The 18113-nt window shown below is 48.9% G+C and overlaps 1 protein-coding gene across 4 annotated transcripts in view; it reads right to left on the reverse strand.

Moving 5' to 3' along the window:
• Positions 1-2306: 2306 nt before the first annotated feature.
• Positions 2307-18113, reverse strand: part of LOC146870694 (plasma membrane calcium-transporting ATPase 4-like) — a 1872989-nt gene continuing 1857182 nt past the window's right edge. For 3 of the 4 annotated variants that reach the window (XM_085646144.1, XM_085646145.1, XM_085646146.1), the window contains one exon: positions 2308-18060. In XM_085646144.1, the coding sequence (XP_085502270.1) occupies positions 17746-18060 (315 nt within the window). In that variant the 3' untranslated portion in view covers positions 2308-17745. Of the gene's footprint in view, positions 18061-18113 lie in introns of all 4 variants that reach the window. The other variant, XM_085646147.1, reaches the window with a different exon arrangement.

Genomic DNA, 18113 nt, shown 5'->3' on the forward strand with positions numbered 1-18113 from the left:
ATGTTGAACCACTAGGGTGACGCCCTGGTGTTCCAGCCACGTCCAGAGGCGCAGAGCCTCCTGACAAAGGGTCCACGACCCCACCCCGCCCTGTTTGTTGCAATACCACATGGCGGTGGTGTTGTCCGTGAACACCTGCACGACACTGCCCCTGACAGAGGGAAGGAAGGCTTTCAGTGAAAGTCGGATCGCCCTCAACTCCAACAGGTTGATGTGGAGACGAGACTCCGCCGGAGACCAGAGGCCTCTGATCTCCGCCTCTCCCATATGGCCACCCCATCCCAGGAGGGATGCATCCGTCACTACGACATGCTCCGGTTGGGGAAGGGAGAGGCTCCTGCCCATGACCCAATCGCGGTCCGTGAGCCACCACTGCAACTGCTGTGCAGTGCCCTCCGAGATCAAGACATGGTCGGACAGGTTGCCGTGATGCTGGGCCCACTGAAACTTCAGGTCCCACTGCAGAGCCCGCATGCGCCGCCTGGCGTGATGCACTAGTAGGATGCAGGAGGCCATCAGCCCCAGAAGCCGCAACACTAGCCTGACCGAAACCCAGGATAGAGGCCGAAAGATGGGAATCAGGGCCTGTATATCCCGGACCCGCTGTTCCGGTGGATAGACCCGGAACTGCGCCGAATCGAGAACCGCTCCGATGAAGAGGAGCTTCTGAGAGGGACTCAGGTGTGACTTCGGCACGTTGATGGAAAACCCCAGCAAATGCAGGAGATCCGCCGTAGTCTGGAGGTGGGAGACGACTGCCTGGGGCGAGCCCGCCTTCAACAACCAGTCGCCGAGATAGGGGAAGACTGGAACCCCTGATCTGCGCAGATGAGCTGCGACCACCGCCATCACTTTCGTGAACACCCGAGGGGCACTGGTGAGGCCAAGGGGAGCACGGTAAACTGAAAGTGCTCTTGGCCCACCGTGAACCGCAGGTAACGCCGGTGGGCCGGCAGGACGGGGATGTGGAAATAAGCGTCCTGCAAGTCCAACGCTACCATCCAGTCTCCGGGGTCTAGGGCAGCTAGAACCTGAGCCAAAGTCAACATCTTGAATCGTTCCTTCCGGAGGAAGGCATTGACGTTCCGAAGGTCCAAGATAGGGCGTAGGCCCCCTTTGCCCTTCTTGGGAACCAGAAAGTAGTGGGAATAACAACCACGACCTACTTCTGGGCTCGGAACGCGCTCGACGGCCCCCTTGGCCAAGAGGGCGGAAACCTCCTCGTGGAGAAGATGCAAATGATCCCCCGAGATACGGTGGTGCTGCGGTGGCATGGCTGGAGGGGTCGTCTCGAAGGGGAGGGAGTAGCCCCATCGGACGATTTGCAGCACCCACCTGTCCGATGTGATGGACCGCCAGTGGAGCAGGTGATGGCGAACTCTGCCGCCCACTGGCGTGGAATGGGCCAGAAAGCTCGGACTAGGAAGGCTTTGAGGCGGATGCTGCCGGGGTGGATGTGGGCTGACCTCGTCGTCCTCCAGATCCGCCTCGGCGGAAACCACGTCCGCGCGCAGGTTGGTTCTGCGGCTGGTGGCTAGGCGCACGTGAGGAGGCACCCCTTCCTTGGCCACGAAAGGGGCGAAAAGCGGAAGATTACGACCGCGGGGCCGAGAGGCCCAAGGACTTGGCCGTAGCCCGGGAGTCCTTAAAGCGGTTCAGCGCACTGTCCGCCTTCTCGCCAAACAGGCGAGTGCCATCAACGGCATGTCCATGAGAGTGCTCTGGACATCGCCGGAAAACGACGTGGACCGCAGCCAGGCGTGACGTCGAAGCGCCACAGTGCTGGAAATGGCCCTACCCAGCGAGTCCGTGGTGTCAAGCCCACAACGTATGGCATGTCGCGCGGCATCCCTCCCATCGGCCAGAGCCTGGGTAAGTCGTGTCCGGACCTCCTCCGGACACAGGGGCAGCGCGTCCTCCACCGCATCCCACAGAGAGTGGGAATAACGGTCCAAGAGACAAGCGGTGTTCAAAGACCGCAGGCCCAAACTAAGGGATGAGAACAGTTTCTTGCCAAACTGCTCCAGTCTCTTGGAATCCCGGTCCGGCGGGGCGGTCGGGAAAGAGGATTGGGAGGTGGAGGCCTGGATAACCAGGCTCTCCGGGGTAGGGTGTTGGGACAGAAAACTGGGGTCGCCCGGAGCAGGGCGGTGGCGCCTGGCAACGTTCCTGTCCACAGGAGGAACTGTGGAGGGCTTGGACCAGGTGCCCTGGAGAACGTCAGTGAGGGCTTCATTGAACGGCAGCAGAGGCTCAGTGGAGCTTGCTGCAGATTGAAGCACCTCAGTGAGGACGTTTGTCCTCACAGCCACGGCAGGTAGCTCGAGCCCAAGGGCTGCGGCCGCCTTGCGCAGCACCACGGAGAAAGCAGCACCCTCCTCCGAAGCCACAGTCGGAGGAGAGATGAATCCAGTGTCTGGCGAGGTATCCAGACCACTGGCCTCCCCCAGTTCATCTGCCCAGTCCTGGGACAGTTGGGCCTGATGGGCCATAGGATCCTCGGATCCCTCCCAGTAGTCCCCCTCATCCGACTCCTGGTGTAGAGGAGAAAGTAACGGAGCCGGGCGGTAGACAAAATGTGTCTCTAGCGGCGTCGATCTCGGCGTCCATCGACGCCGGACCGGCGCCGGGCCCGGACTAAACTGGGGCACGGCGTCGAGCGGAGTCGACGTCGGCGTCGGGGGTGGAACCGGAGTCGACGCCGGTGGAGGAGTGACAAGGCTGACCGGCGTCGACGGGGACTCGAGAACGGGTCCCTCGGACGCTTGCGGCGTCGAGGCCGGAGCCGTCAACGGTGCCGGGGCCGGAGCCGCCGGCTGGCAAGGCAGCCCAGTCGGGTCCGCGGGGCCCGAAGGCGCACCAGCGGGCGCCGACGGCGGAGCCAGGTGCCTCATGGCCGAGAGGAAGGCACTGACTTCCGCCGGCGTCGCGTTAGTCCCAGGGACTGGAGGGTATGGGGACGGACGCGGCGCCTGCGGCTCCGCCGGAGCCGCGGGGGTGGAACCACCCTGACCCTCGACCGAGTCGCGCGACCGGTGAGGGGAGTCCGAAGAGCGATGTCGTCTCTTGGACTTCTTGGAATGCTTCGACTTACCCGAAGAATTTGATCCCGACGACCGATGGTGAGTCTCGAGAAGCTTACGGGACCGCTCCCGTCTAGCCTTCGAGGTCAGGGCCTTACAGTCCGAGCACGACTCCGCGTCGTGGTCGAGGCCCAAACAGTACAGGCACCGGCGGTGATGGTCCGTAACCGACATCAATCGGCTACAGTCCGTACAGGCTTTAAACCCAGGCATCCTACCGGCACCGGTGTCGATAGACAGGATCAAAAAGGATCAAAAAGTTAGTCAAAAACTGACTAAAGGGGTAGCTCTCCCGGATCTGCGCTTACTGGCGCGGAAAAAAGAAGAACTGACGTCAGCGCGCGAGGGGTATTGCTGACGACGGACGCGGAGCCGCAGACGACGCCTAGCGACGCGCAAGGGGTATTGCTGACGAAAAATCTTCCGGATCCAGTCTGACGCCTGGGGATATTCTAAGGTGAGGAATCTAACTAACGTGTTTCTTTCAGATTATAGTCTCACTTTCTTGCATCAGGGAAGTGAGAGCTCCATCTTCGGGTCAGGAAGACACTTGCCTGGAGCTACAATTAAAGGTTTGTGACCAATATCTGGCTTCTTTACAAACGCCAGCAGAAATGCATGTCTTGCACGAAAGTGAAATCAAGCAGATTGCAGTACAAACAATAGAGCAAGAGCCAGTGGTAGACGGCCTGCCCTTCACAGAATGGTAAAACCTGATTAGTGGCAAAAAGCCAATCATTGGTTCATAAAACTAAAGCGAGAGTTCAATAAGTGGCATAAGGTCCATTCCTAGGCGTTTGAGGAAGGAAAAGCTTGCTTGATGCCCGCTGCACATATAAAGTACAGGAAGCAAAGCACAATTCTTCATTAGGTTAGACATAACAAGTCTGATGCAGGAGTAGGAATTCCACGCTAGGCTAGAAGGATCAAATGGACAATATGGAAAGCAAAGGCAACAAATGGTCCTGGAAGGGTGACAGAGCACCACATTAATTCAAGAGGTTACAAATGGTACGGAAATAAAGGAAGAACGTAGAAATTCAGAAGGCTGATAACCTGGTAAAAGAATAAGGGGTCGAGAGGCTAGCACTGTGGGGGAGTAAAGAAGGGGAACAGGTCCTTGTCAAATTAGAAGGGCAATATAATAATGGGAGGGAAAAGTTCTATAGACAGACACAGTACAGGCAAGAGAAAAAAATGTTACATTGAGTCAGGTGCCCATACCCGATACCAGGGGGTGGAGACGCTAATAACAGGGAATGGTCATAATCGCTTTCGGAGAGGCTAGTAGGGGCAAGCCTATACCTTGTACTAGAAAAAGAGAGAGATCCCTTGTAATTTAGTGGAAAGGGTAGAAAAAGATGATTGACTCTGAATGAGTGTGATACTGCTTAGCAGTTTAAAAGAGATGCCTTCTAAGTGTGAGAGGAGAGATACTCTAGTAGGAGAATATCAATGCCTAGCATGATGACGAGGGGAAGGCTGTCTTTTTTTGTTACTAGTGGAAGGACCATTCTCAGGCCTTTTAAATATCTGCCAATTGGTATCTCTCCTCAGAGACAACCAGCAAGTCCTGGTTAGTTTAGTCAACACTTTTAGGACTTGTGGTTTCAGATTTTCCAGTTCGAGTATGGGCCTAGCACTGTGAGTGGAAGGCATGATTGCCAATCAATAATCGTAACAGGAAAATTCCACGATTCTCTGAAAGTATTCACCCATCCCTGACGGGAACTGTGGCGCAAACATCAAGCCTGGGTGAAGTAGATTACTCCGACTGGCCGATAAGGCGACTGGGAGGATCAGCACATTGTGCAAAATACAGTGATTTTTAGGTCTCGGCTAGCGAAGGCTGCGCTTGCGCAGTCTCGCTCGCGAGATTTAATGACTTGGGAGAAGAGGGGCTTGAACCCGCCCCTCTTCTCCCCTGTTCTCCATTGGCTGGCCTCGTAAATGCTGGCCAGCCACTGGAGAAGAGGTCAGTCACTCCGATTAGGCCCCGTCCTTTTCGGATTGGGGGGCGTGGTTTTTGCAAGAAGTCTCATTCTCTCCTCCAGCCAATGGCTGGAGGAGAGAAAAGACAAACACGCCCCTGAATCCGAAAAGGACGCTGCGTTTCTCCGAGGCATTTCTGCTCTGCCTCGGAGAAAGGCGGTGGTGTCTTTCGGTGCCCTCGGCTTGTTTTTGGAGGGGGGGGTTAGTATATACAAATGCGCGGTGTCTCTGTAGTCGCAATAGCTCGTTTTTCTAGCAAAAGGTGTAAAATGGTTAGAATGCAAATGACCTGCGAAGTTAACCTCAATTGCGATGTTCTAAGAGATGCCGTCTTCTGCTTTCTCATTTGATTTGAATCTGCCGGCTCTCCGCCAGCCTTGGCTGCTTCTCTTGAGTCGGCGGTCTCGGGGCGCTTCGCAGTCAGGGTATGCGAGCCGCTTCAGTGCTTAATTTGTAAAATATTAAGTGCTGGAGTCCTATGGAAGGTACCGCAGGAAGGCTGACAAGTGTTGTGATCTTGCGCGCACTGTTTCTGTCTATAAACCCGTAAGCTCTGGTTGCATGCAGCCGATGTGTGGGGCAGGGTGGGCGTGAGGGAGAGTGCTTGTTGTGTTGTCAGAACTAATGCTGCCCCTCAGTCCCACTATCCCTCGCCCTCACGCACCTGTGCACTGAGGTTGGCCTCAAAAGCGACCGGCTTCCCTGGGGCTGCAGTAGAACACGTGCACCGGAATGGTAAACTTCACAATGTACTTGTGAAAAAGAGGGGAGGGGATGTGGCCTCACGGCCAGAGATGCCGACTTTGGAGTTGGGGACCTCCGTTCGAGCCTCGCCCCAACATGCGGTGATTCTGGGAAATAATGTCCCCGTGCCTACCAAAATATGAATGTGTCCTTGTGTAACGTAACGGGTGCTCGGGTGAGGCGCCCCGATACCTTCGGGTCGAGTTCGCGCTATATAAATCGGCAAAAAAAGATCCATCTGTTGAGAGAGCTCAGAAAGTTACAGAGTGTCGTAATTCAAATATATCGAGAAGATTTTACATATTAGCAACAAAAACCGTCATAAAAGAAGTCAGCCTTGTGTGAGTGGCAGCTATGTTCCTCATTCAAAACAGATACTTGCTGCTTCTGTGTGGAACAGCGGGGTGCCGTCTCCGGTCCTGTAAAACCCTTCTCGGGGTTTTCGTCATTCCAGAGACAACTGTGAACCAATGAAAACCTTACAAATCCACTTCTACGTGCAATACACCAAACCAGGCAGCGGTGCCCTCGCCTTCCAAGGCTGTTCTGACATTCTGCGGCGCGTGCGAAGCGAGAGGCCAAACAGTGCCTTGGAAACGTTACTAGAACCGCCAGATAGCATTAACGTGTGCCATGTATGTATCATCGGTACTACATTGTCCATATTGTATTCAAGGTTCGCTTTACCATGACGAATAAATAGTAATTTCTATTTGCATACTGTGCCTTTCTGCCCTCTGCTCCTGTCGTTTTTGGTGCCCTTCTGCCCTCTGCCACGTTTTTGTGTCCTGCCCTCTGTCCCTCTCGTTTTTCCCTCGTTTTTTGTGCCTCTCTGCGCCACTCGTTTTTCTCTCTGTCTGTGCCTTTCTGCCCTCTGCTCCTGTCGTTTTTGGTGCCCTTCTGTGCCATTCGTTTCTGTGCCTTTCTGCCCTCTGTGCCTTTGACCGGCATTAATCTCCAATCATTTTCAAAGCTGCTAGTAGCCGTTCGCTTTGGTCTGAACTTTTTTTCCCCCTGCATGCATGCCTTGTTTTTCTCAGATCAGTTTGCCGGTGGGCTGGGCCTCGAACCAGGTCCTGGAGATTTGTCTGTCTTTTTGTTACATTCTCCGATCTAATAAAGATTGTTGTTGTATAATGGACACCGGCTCCCCTTCAACCAACCTTGTGACATCTGCCCTCCTCCAGGTCGTTCAGGCCAATCAGCAAATGGATTGTTGTGGTCAATCCAGCAGGCAGGTTACGCGCCCTATGGTCTTTGTTCCACTTCCAGGTCATGTTGTTGAAACCGAGGGACATGCAGAGGCTTCGAGCAGAGCGTTTTGGTGTTATCCTTAGGAAATAAATATATCTCTAGCTGTATCTGTTTTTGCTGCGATTAAATTGGCAAAGGTGTAGGATGTTAAACCGGCAGGAAGGGATTGCGTGTAGTGAGATAAGTAGGGAGAAACCGAGACTAACGAGGCATCCTCCCCATCCCCCAAGGTGAGAGCTTTGAAACGTTTCCTATTTTTTAAACAAGAGGGCACAGGGATACCTTTCGCTCTGAGCCATATTCGAATACATTTGGTATTTTTCTATCCACATCTACAATCTACCCTGTTCTTTACCTTCCACGTTTTTTTTTAACTAAACAGTGCAAATTCGTCCCGAAGGTTTTGGAGTGCCTTATCACAGCATCATTTATATTACACAGGATAGGTTCATTTTTTTAGACACAAAGCAATTAAGTGATTTACCAAGAATCACAGGATATTGAGCGATGCTGGGACTCGAACATGGCTCCTCAGTTCTAAACTGCATTCATAAAGCCACATCCTCCCCCCCCCATACGCTACAGGTAATGTATCCGCTTTCTGCCCTAATCCACGCATTTCTCCACGATTTACATCAGTTCTCTGCATCCTCACTTAACCTCTCGGCATTTGATCTTGACTCTCCTCATGTTGCCTTTCCAACTTCTATGCATGCTCTATCATCTGTACCCTGCACTCTACATGCTCAGTACCTACGCTATCACATTTATTCTAAAAACGGTAATTCTGCGGTTTACTTGGGCTTATCCTTCTTAAGGGCTGTCCACTCACCACATGCAGTCCTGACGCTTCATATGTGTTCTCCACTCTCCACTAACACACTCTACACTCTGAACATTCATTCACCACTGTGTAAATTCACCCTCTGTCCTACACAGCTGCTTTTCACCCCCACGTGCACTTTTCATACAGTCTCCACACATTCTCTCTACTATCCACATACTCTTACATTTTTTCTCCATGATCAACACCACTGTGCCCACACTGTTAATATTTACATCACTTTCCAGTGAACTTCCACGGTTTACCATGTACATCAATTGCCACCCAGGTGTATGCTCTACACTCCACTTTTGTACCCCATCCTGCACTTGTACTCTACACCCTGTTCATCTGCTCTTAAGCCTGCACATTTTCTTTATCCATCATTTGCTCTCTCCATACTGTGCAGTATCCATTCTCAACACCACTTCACCACATCTACGGTGTAGAATGTATATCTTTTCTCTCACCATAAACATCAGCCCTCCATGGTCCACACCCACTCTCCATTTTTGCTGTCACACTGGGAATTTGCTATTCTTTCTGTTCATCCTCTTTCCATTGTCTCCACTGCACAATAGTCTCCCCCCCCCATCTAGATGCATTGTCCACCCATGCTCTCCACTATGTACATCGGCTGTCCACCCTCCACTCGAGATCCTTCCTCAAGTCTACACACATGCTCCTTCAACCTTCATGTACACTCTCCACACAACAGATCGAACTATCAATAATGCAGCAGGTGCAGTGGCAAGGGAGTCCAGACGGGGTGAGGGGCATCTGCACCCTAATCATGGCACTGTTTCACTGCCTAAACAGGGCAGTAGGCCTTTTTCCGTTTCTGTATTGGGAGCCATGGTACTCTAGCATATGCTCTGTCTGTTGCGAGACATTTTGGTAGCTTACAGTAGGCTTATAGCCCACCTATTGCTTACCCTGGTTGCCTTCATTATGCCTCTTATTTATTTTCTCATTAGTCAGCTTATGTAGGCTTTCTTTAAACTTTTTATGTTTTTTCCTACCCTGGAGCATGGACGTGTTACTCACGTTTCAGACAATACTTTTTGTTGGTTTTGTTGAAGCACCCTGAGAGTACCTGTGCTTTCCAGCTGTCTCTTTTGCACGTCTCTCCCTGCTGTATTCCTCTTTTTCACCATCTCTAAGTTGCCGTTGTTGGTTCCTCCTCACCCACCCACAGTATTTGATGTGCTGTGCCCCCTGCGCTCAGTAGCGCTTCAGATCCCTTTCACCCCCTCCCCTCTTGCTCCGGTCCTGCTCTCGGCCGAGTGTTGACGCCGAGAGCAGAGCACCGGTTTTGGCGGCCATCTTGGGTCGGGTTGTGGTTCGTGACGCGATTGGCAGCGTCATAAAAACGGGCAGGGATGTCTCCGCGCAGCGGACGCGAGCAGCGGACGCGCCGGATCTGTGCCGGAGTCGTGCCAGAGTCCTGCCCGTCTGCGCCCGTCCGCGTCACGGCAGCGACCGGCGCGGCGGCAGACTCTGGCCATAGGCTTACCTACTCCGCAACGGATTTATTATCCTATAACTTGAATATTACGTCCTGTCGGCCTGTCTTTCCAGGCCGTTACAAAGGTAAATGTCGCTGTCCTGGTTGTGGATGGTACCCTAACATCTACCGGGTTTCTGAGGGACCCCACTTACTCCCCGTAAATAATTTTAAGTGTTTACTGTTAAATACCCGTTCTTTGCATAGACACGCTCTGGACATTTTTGAGCTATTGACCGTTGAGAAACCACTTTGTCTAATGCTTACAGAAACCTGGCTCAATGAGTCTTCTAACCCTGATATTGCGGCAGCCATTCCTCCCGACTATATAGTCTATAGACAGGATAGGGAACTGGGTAAAGGTGGGGGTGTGGCTCTTGCAGTTCAAAGATCCTTTGCTTGTGCAATCATTCCTTCCTCACCGATCTCTGGCTGCGAATCCCTCGCCTTCTCTATTACACTTTCCCCACACCAATCATTCTCAGGGTTCCTAGTTTATAGACCTCCTGGTCTGCGTGGTTCCTTCTTCGATGAGCTTCAATCAGCTATTTCCACTCTATGCCTGACGGTGGAACACTGCATAATGCTTGGGGATTTTAACATTCACATGGATGTCGAGTCGGACAGTGAAGCTATTAAAATCACGGACATCACTGCTCCCCTTGGTCTAACTCCCTACATCTTAAGTGCAACTCATGATAAGGGTCACACTCTTGACCAAGTGTTCTCCACCATTCCCCTCATTATGTCCCGTCCCACTCCTGTTTTGTGGTCTGACCACTCCCTGCTCAGCTTTCTAATTCAAGGTAGAAGCAAAATCTCTTGTACTAACTCTGACCAACTGAGGCACCCCAGTAGACCCTTTCATAAAATTACTCAGGAGAGCCTTGTTCAAGCATATCAAGAACATCCTTGTATCCTATCCGGCCATCTCGAAAGAGACCTTGAAACTTTTCAGAAATGGCTTACGGATAGGCTTGATGATCTTGCTCCTCTTTCTACGCCTCACTCATCCATTAAGCGTAGCTCGGCTCCTTGGTTCTCTAAATCACTGACTCTTGCTAGGCGAAACTGTAAGTTAGCCGAAAGACTCTGGCGGAAACAGTACGATCAGGAAGCTAAGTCCGCTTACAAAGCATCTATCAAATCTTATCATGCGGCTATCCTAGAGGCCAAAAAGAATTATTTCGCCAACAGAATTGAAGCTGCGTCAAACTCGTGTAAAGAAATTTTTTCCATTGTCAAAGAGTTTGTTTCTCCTAAATCGAGTTCAGTCCAGCATAAGTTCTCTGAACCTTGGGTAAAGGAGCTGGCCATCTTTTTTAATATGAAAATCAAACTCATCCAAGAATCCTTTCCTCCAGCTGTCCCCAATGTACCTATGATTGATTCAAATCTGTTGTCTTTTCCATCTGATACGTGCCCCACTCTATCGGAGTTCCCACCTTTATCGGAATCTACTTCTTTGGATCTCCTACTCAGAATTAAGTCAGGCTCTCCGCTTGACCCCTGTCCGGCGAGTTTTCTAGCTAGGAATGCCAAGATTCTTAATTCCCTGATCTACCCTGTCTTGAATTCATCCCTGTCCAGTGGCATGGTTCCGCCAGCATGGAAGAAGGCAATGGTTGTTCCCCTTCTAAAAAAACCAGGCCTTGATCCAGAGATACACGCGAACTATAGGCCCATATCTCTCCTGCCCAGTCTGGCTAAGATCGTCGAGAAGCACGTCCACTCTGTGCTTTCTTCCTTCTTGGAAGATCAGGGGTTACTCCACTCTACCCAATCTGGCTTCCGCTCCAATTTGAGCACCGAGACCGCTCTTTTGGAAGTAAACGAAGCCATTAAGGAAGTTCTCGACGCAGGGGGAAGAGCTATGCTGGTGATGTTGGATCTGTCGGCGGCCTTCGACACCGTCCCGCATGAGGCCCTCTTGAGAAGACTTCACGAGATTGGTCTCCGTGGAACGGTGTTGAGCTGGTTGAGATCTTACCTAGCGGGTCGTCGACAAGTGGTCTGGGCCCCGCCGTACTCCGCAGAGGTGCCGCCTATGGATGTTGGAGTCCCACAAGGGTCGGTGCTGAGCCCGACCCTTTTTAACATCTTCATGACTCCACTGGCGGTACTTGCGGAGTCCATGGGTGCCCAGATCATATCATATGCTGACGACACCCAGCTTCTCTTCACCTGCAAGAAGGGCATGGAGTTTGACGGGGAGAGCATCCGTGGTTGCCTGGGGGCTGTTTTCGACTGGTTTCAGCGAAGCAGCCTCAAATGCAACCCTGATAAATCTGAGGTGCTTTTCTTCGGCTGTCAAGCAGATCCACCGTGGCAGGAATGGTGGCCGGTGTGTATGTCACCCCCTTCCTCTTCCTCTGTGGTTGCAAAAAACTTGGGGATCAAAATCGACAACACCCTTTCGCTGAAAACACAGATCACAGGTCTCTCCAGCACCTGTTTTGGTCTGTTAAAAATGCTGCGAAAATTTCTTCCTCTGCTCCCTTTAGTCCACAGGAAGCTGACGGTACAGGCTTTGATTTGCTCCAGGATTGATTACTCAAATGTCCTCTACCTGGGTTTACCGGACTACCTCCTGCACCAACTTCAGGTAGTTCAAAACTCCGCAGCAAGGGCGATCTTTGGCCTACCTCGACAAGCTCGGGCTTCAGAGCTGCTTTCTTCCCTTCATTGGCTCCCAGTTAAGAAGCGGATTACTTTCAAGGCTCTCACTTTAACCCACAAGGCACTCCATTTGGTTGGGGCCTCGTACATTCAGAAACGGCTTCTTTTCTATAAACCCACCAGATCTCTCCGATCTGAATGTCTTGGCCTGGCAACGGTTCCTCCCATTAGAAGGGTCAGGATAGGTGGTCGTTCCTTTACACATCTTGCCCCAAAACTATGGAACTCCTTGCCTGTGGATCTGCGCCGTACTTTTAATCTGCTTGCCTTTAGAAAGGCCCTGAAAACTTGGCTTTACAAGCAGTAACTTGTTATGTTTGTGTTTTCCTCCATCTTCTTTCTCAGTTTGGGGTCAGAAAGCGCCGGGACACTCCCTGGAGTAGCCGTGCGCTATATAAGCAACCCCAATAACATAACATAACCTTACCTTGCTCTTCTTGCTCCCCACCACCCCTTTGTCCATGTACTTCCCCCATTCACTCCCTCCATTGTCCATTTGCTAGCCAGAGCTGATTCCCCACCTTGAGTTGTCAGCTTACGGCCCCATCTCCTCCTTGCTTCTCTAGCCACGTCTGTCTACCCTCCGGGTGGGAGGGGCAGGGACAGCAAGCTGACAATGGAGAGTGGGCGAAAGGGACAGTGGCTCGGCATTGTTAAAGTTAGAGCTATTGGCATTGCTCAAGACAATGCCGTTTCTTTAAATGTTTTAAAAACAAAAACATAAACAAAAATAATGTCATTAGCAATGCCAATAGCTCTAACTTTACCAATGCCGAGACCATTGCATTGTAAATGCTTGTTTTGTTTGCCTTCACAAACCACTGGCTATTCAAACGATCCTTAAAAAACAAAAAGGTCCTGGGCAGGGGGAGAAACTGTCTTTGTTTTGCCATGGGAATTCCCCTTTAAGCATGTAAAAAAGCAACAGATGACAAATTAGAAGTTTGGTAGATAAAAATGCAATATATGATAAAAGACTGCAGGATTTAACATTTGATATCACATGGCATTTCCTCTCAAATTAGACCTTTCTTTCCCTTCGTCTGATGGTACAAATTGAGGGCCGGATTGCTCAGGTATTGTGGTTAACAACAATTGACTTTAGTTATTCATGCCAAACAAATCAGCAGTTCCAATTAGGAGAAAACCTCAGAAGCTTGCATAAATGGGCTACGTTCAATATTTTACCAGTTTAAATCTCAATGTTCGGCATCGGAAAGACACGTGGGAGACACCGGTTTGTGATAACTAACATAAATATCCCAAAATGCATTAACTGGCCAGACTCATGGCACGTGTGAAACTTAATATTCAGTTGACAAATGTGAGAACCTTTATGAGTAGAACTCAGGCTTCATTTTTTGGTGATTTTTATGATCCATGCCAAAAAATGAATGTCAAAACATGGTCATGCGTGAGGGGTAAGAGGCAACCATTCTATTTAAAATAGGGGCTCCTGTCAAGCAGTCTGTGGTAGTAGGGCAATTCACATTCTGAAGAGAAGGCAAAGATTTTTAAAACATTTCAGAGAATTACAAAATCCTGTAGAAAGTTCTCTAATACAGTTTTTAAAAACCGAATGCCACCAGCAGTACTCGGAGATGGCAATTCCACACTGTGTAAACTGAAGAACTGTCAGATCACGGAAGGTGGGCTAAAGCCAAAGACAGCTGCACACCACTTACCATACAATGCCATGAAAAATGGCGCATGTTTACGGACCAATAGAGATCCAGCTTTTGTGTTCTTCCCAAAGCCCTGTCTGACCAACATGCCTATTCAAAGCAAAAGAATTGGAAAGCACATAAAGAAACATCTCGACTGACTTCTTTGAATGCCAAAAATGGGCTTTTGGTAGAGCATTACCACTGTGGCTTTTCAAACAGATCTTCCGTGGCCCAGGAAAAGAGGCCCTCGCAACACTGACCCACACTTCCTCTCAGAGGACCAGAGCTCTACTCAATAAGATAAGCAATTATCAAATTCTATTAATTTGCAATTTAACTAATTAGAAAAAAAAAATACTTTACATAAAAACATATGCACATATAAAGCCCAAACTTTAAGCAACCAGCCATATCAACGTAAGTCATATAAAAAATGTGTCATCTAAATCACTTTAAAAGTACAAAGATGGCTACTCGGAGAAAGGAAGTAAAAGACTGGTATTCTGTCCAATCACTGATAAACCATGACACTTCTCAAGAAAGCTTCTTGTCATATGCACTACTCTGCCTGTCGCACAACAGTAGCTTTTAGCCCCTCTCTCCATTTAGCAAGATACATATGGCTGACGTTAAAATATCAATTTCCAATCTACGGAAAACTATATTTTTTACATAATATTTATATAGATTTATTATATTCTTAGACTACGGCAAGTAAATCAAAAAAGTCAACCTCTGGGAAGCCACTAATACTTGTGCGAGTGACATGTCCATTAAGAACCCCCCCAAAGCTTAGCACTCAAGTGAGAGGAGGAATCTCCAAAAGAAATATTGACAAAGCCATAAGTAGCATCACTCCACCACATATTCGAGAAATACATCTTGAAACTCTATTTAGGATACCAGCTACCTTCTATTGAATTAAAATGAAAATCAACTTTCGTATACTCTTGGAAAAAGATAAACCTTTGTTGTCCTCTTTGATGCCTAATATTATAGGTTCTATTTTCCTTTAAAACTGCACATGCCAATATTCCACTCACATGTTAACTAGCTATAGGGGGTGACAACAGAGCACCTTCATAGGGACTGAGTCGTGTCACTGGTCTGCTTTCTCTGGGAAGGTTAACAGTGGCGCTCTGTAATGCTGTGTTCAGTACAAAACAACGTCAGAAAACTGCTTTGGATGCGCCATGCCAAAGAAAAACATTGTACCTTACACTATGGTCACAAGAATCTCCCCTAATGGCAAATTAGTGCACTTCAGGGATGTGGCGGGCGATAGGCTGTCACAACACCCACCTATCAACCCTCAGACTTCTCATTAAGGTGCCATCCAGGTTTCAGTTTGAGAACTCCCATTCAAAAAGTACAATGTAGTCCGTATGCACCTGGCTGCTCCTCTTTTACTGCGTGCTCCTTTGGCTTCATGCTTCGAGTTTACAGATTTCACTGGTATATTGACCAGCACTGTACAATAGCAAACGTTCCAACATGAAGGCTGTATGAGAAGACAGTACACTCACATGAAGTTCCTTCTGAAGTTGTTTTGGATTTAACCTGTGACAAGTGCACCCTAGAGTCCCGGTGATTTAATTGATGTGCCTTTGAAAAGTGAACTTTGTGCCTGCCACTTATAGAAGGAGCTGGCGCTCTGTTTTTCTAGTTTGTCTTTGATGTACATCTCCTTTACACAGATACCATTCAAAACCACCCACCAAAAATAAACATGCTAACAACCACAGTGACAAGAGAAGCAACGGCACCTCGAGTACAATTCGTAGGGTAAAAGGTAGAATATGAACCCACAGATCTCTAGAGCAAAACGTAACAGTCTTAAGGCAAAGTGGAATCTTCCAGTGCAAAAGGTTTAGGTTTAGACTGTTACCTCCGTCTCTGACGCTCATTCAGTACTCTGGGAGGTCATATTGCAGCAGGACAACTGCATGGAGGGGGCTAGGTAGTATTGGATAGATTTTCCTTTTTTTGCTTGGTTTAGCTATTCTGAACTGGGGTGCGAAGTTAGAGTCTGCCTGTCGGCTCTTACATTACTGGAACAAAGACACATCATGAACATAGGATCTTTGTCACTTGGAAAGTTCTAAGGTCATTTCCTTTGGGGATGAAAGGTAATAGATTTTAACTTCAATGCAGCTAGCAGGAATGCATTCCCACAAGCGTGCATGCGTAAGGCTGTGAAAGAACGTGTCTATAGCCCAGAGGAAATTATACGCCAAAACCTATGTGTAAAGGTATGTCTGTATTCCTTAGCTCTGTGGTGAGGTGCAGGATTGTCAGTGACACATGATGAAACCAGACTACACTAATCTCAAGGCTTCATTAAGTTACCACTTCTAACTTTAATTGTTCATTTCAGAGCTGGCCTATCCTGAAGTCATGGGATTGCTGAAACCCTTCTAATTCAAAGACTAAAAAACCTTTGTTGCCGGATTCAATGGCTTCAACCCATCCAGCCCAAAAGGTGACTCTGCTCTTTACCTAAAACCCAACACACTTGTCTACCCAAGACTAGGAAACAAAAGTTCTTTCTTCCTGTAAATTCCTTGGGCCCATTCAGCCTACAAATTCCAATACTCCTCCCTATCGGCAGCCAATCTCCTGGTGGAGAAAGAACGAGCACGGCATCTACTCCACTCCTTGCTTGGAAGACCTGTATGGCTTGCACATGGCCCATGCTAGGCAGCTCCCCCAACCCCTTTGCATGCGCACACATCTGAAGAGGAAACCATCCTACATACACTACCCACAGAAAATATTCATTAGCAGTAACCATATCGGCCACGTTAAAGCGCATATACAGCATTTATCTGGCAGTGAAAAGACCCCACCCATTTCCACCTAAAACACCAATAAGTGGGGTTAACAATAAACGGAAGTCTTATTTGCTGCAGCACATCTCCCTTCCACAATCAGAGACAAATGTAGCCTCTATGGGAACTGGGGGTGAGCAGATTGGCACATGAGGGAAGGTTGGGAATTCCTTGGACAGAGATCCCCATAATGCAAGACACATAGACATTAGAGTTAAGACTCCTGCAACTTCTCTCCTGACATCTCAGTGGGGTCACAATCTGGTAAGGGGGCAGTGGGGAGCATTAAGATACAAGGATGAAGGCGGAAGACTGATTCTGAGACATCAGGTCTTGCAGCATTATATACACATTTTGGAGGGGGAATAAAAGTCAGAAGAAGGGGAAATTCATTCCCAAGTGTTTTTTTTTTTTTAAGTCCCTCACCTGCTTCACCACCTTAAGAGTGAGCATTTCGACTTTTAAACGCTGCCCAGTTGCAGTCACAAAAGTGTTCGACTGGTGCTTCTCTCAATGAGATGGAGCTTTTTCAACATAGTCCTTTTTTTCCCTTTATAAACATGCAAATTTATATGAATGAGAAGTCCCTTCCTTTACATGAATACATATTTGTTTGCAAATGAAGATGAAGAGCAAAACATGACTTAAATGAGCAAAAGTAACAAGCGCCCTTTCTTTTAGAGTAGAGTGACCGGCTGCTTTCCACTTTGTCATCTACCTGTGTAATCGTAATTGTATCTGCATGCCCCAAGAAACCTGTACAGCTCCACAGCCAAATACAGAGCGTTCAGTCACAAAGCCAATCGCTTCCAGGGTCTTTGTGAACACACATTAGAAATTGTGCGATTGTCAGCTGTGTGACAGGACGGCATGTTTTAAAGCGCTTTGCTGGGTACATTATATTTGACTAGATGAAGATGATTTTTTTTTTTTTTTTTTACAACCACCATGGATCTAGCCAATGGAAATATAGCAAGATTTAAAAAGGCCTGAGAGAGGGTTCCTTCAACCCTCGAATATAAGAGAAAATATGGAGGTTGAAAGTGTGATTTACGATAAAGGGATCACAACTGCTGTGAAGCTGTGACTATCCTGCGATAATCCCTTTTTTGACGTCACATGAGGTGTTGGGAGGACAGGATACACGAGGAGAAGGGATAGATGGTCAAATCGACGTCTCCAGGCTGTGCAAGGGGCTTTCGGACTGGAAAGCGACATTGGACACGGGGTCCCCGTCCACAGCATTGTTATTTGTGTTCACGGGGAGTGATGTACGGGGAATGCTCGCCTGTTGCCCAAGGAGCCCCTGAGTCTCAGCACTGTCATCATCATCCTCTTCGTCATTGATAAGTGGTATTCGAGGCTCGTGCTCTTCCATGTTGAACTCCGGGTGGGTCATGAAGTTATGGATGGAGCTTCGGGCCTCTGGTTTCTCCAGGCCTCCGTATAAAGAGCTACGGAATGCATTCACCACTTTGATCTGTTTTAAGGGTAAAGGGTGAGAGAGAAACAAAAATTAAGATCAGGAGAGGT

The sequence above is a fragment of the Triturus cristatus genome, chromosome 1_1 (assembly GCF_964204655.1).
Source record: "Triturus cristatus chromosome 1_1, aTriCri1.1, whole genome shotgun sequence".
Classification (NCBI taxonomy): Eukaryota; Metazoa; Chordata; class Amphibia; order Caudata; family Salamandridae; genus Triturus; species Triturus cristatus.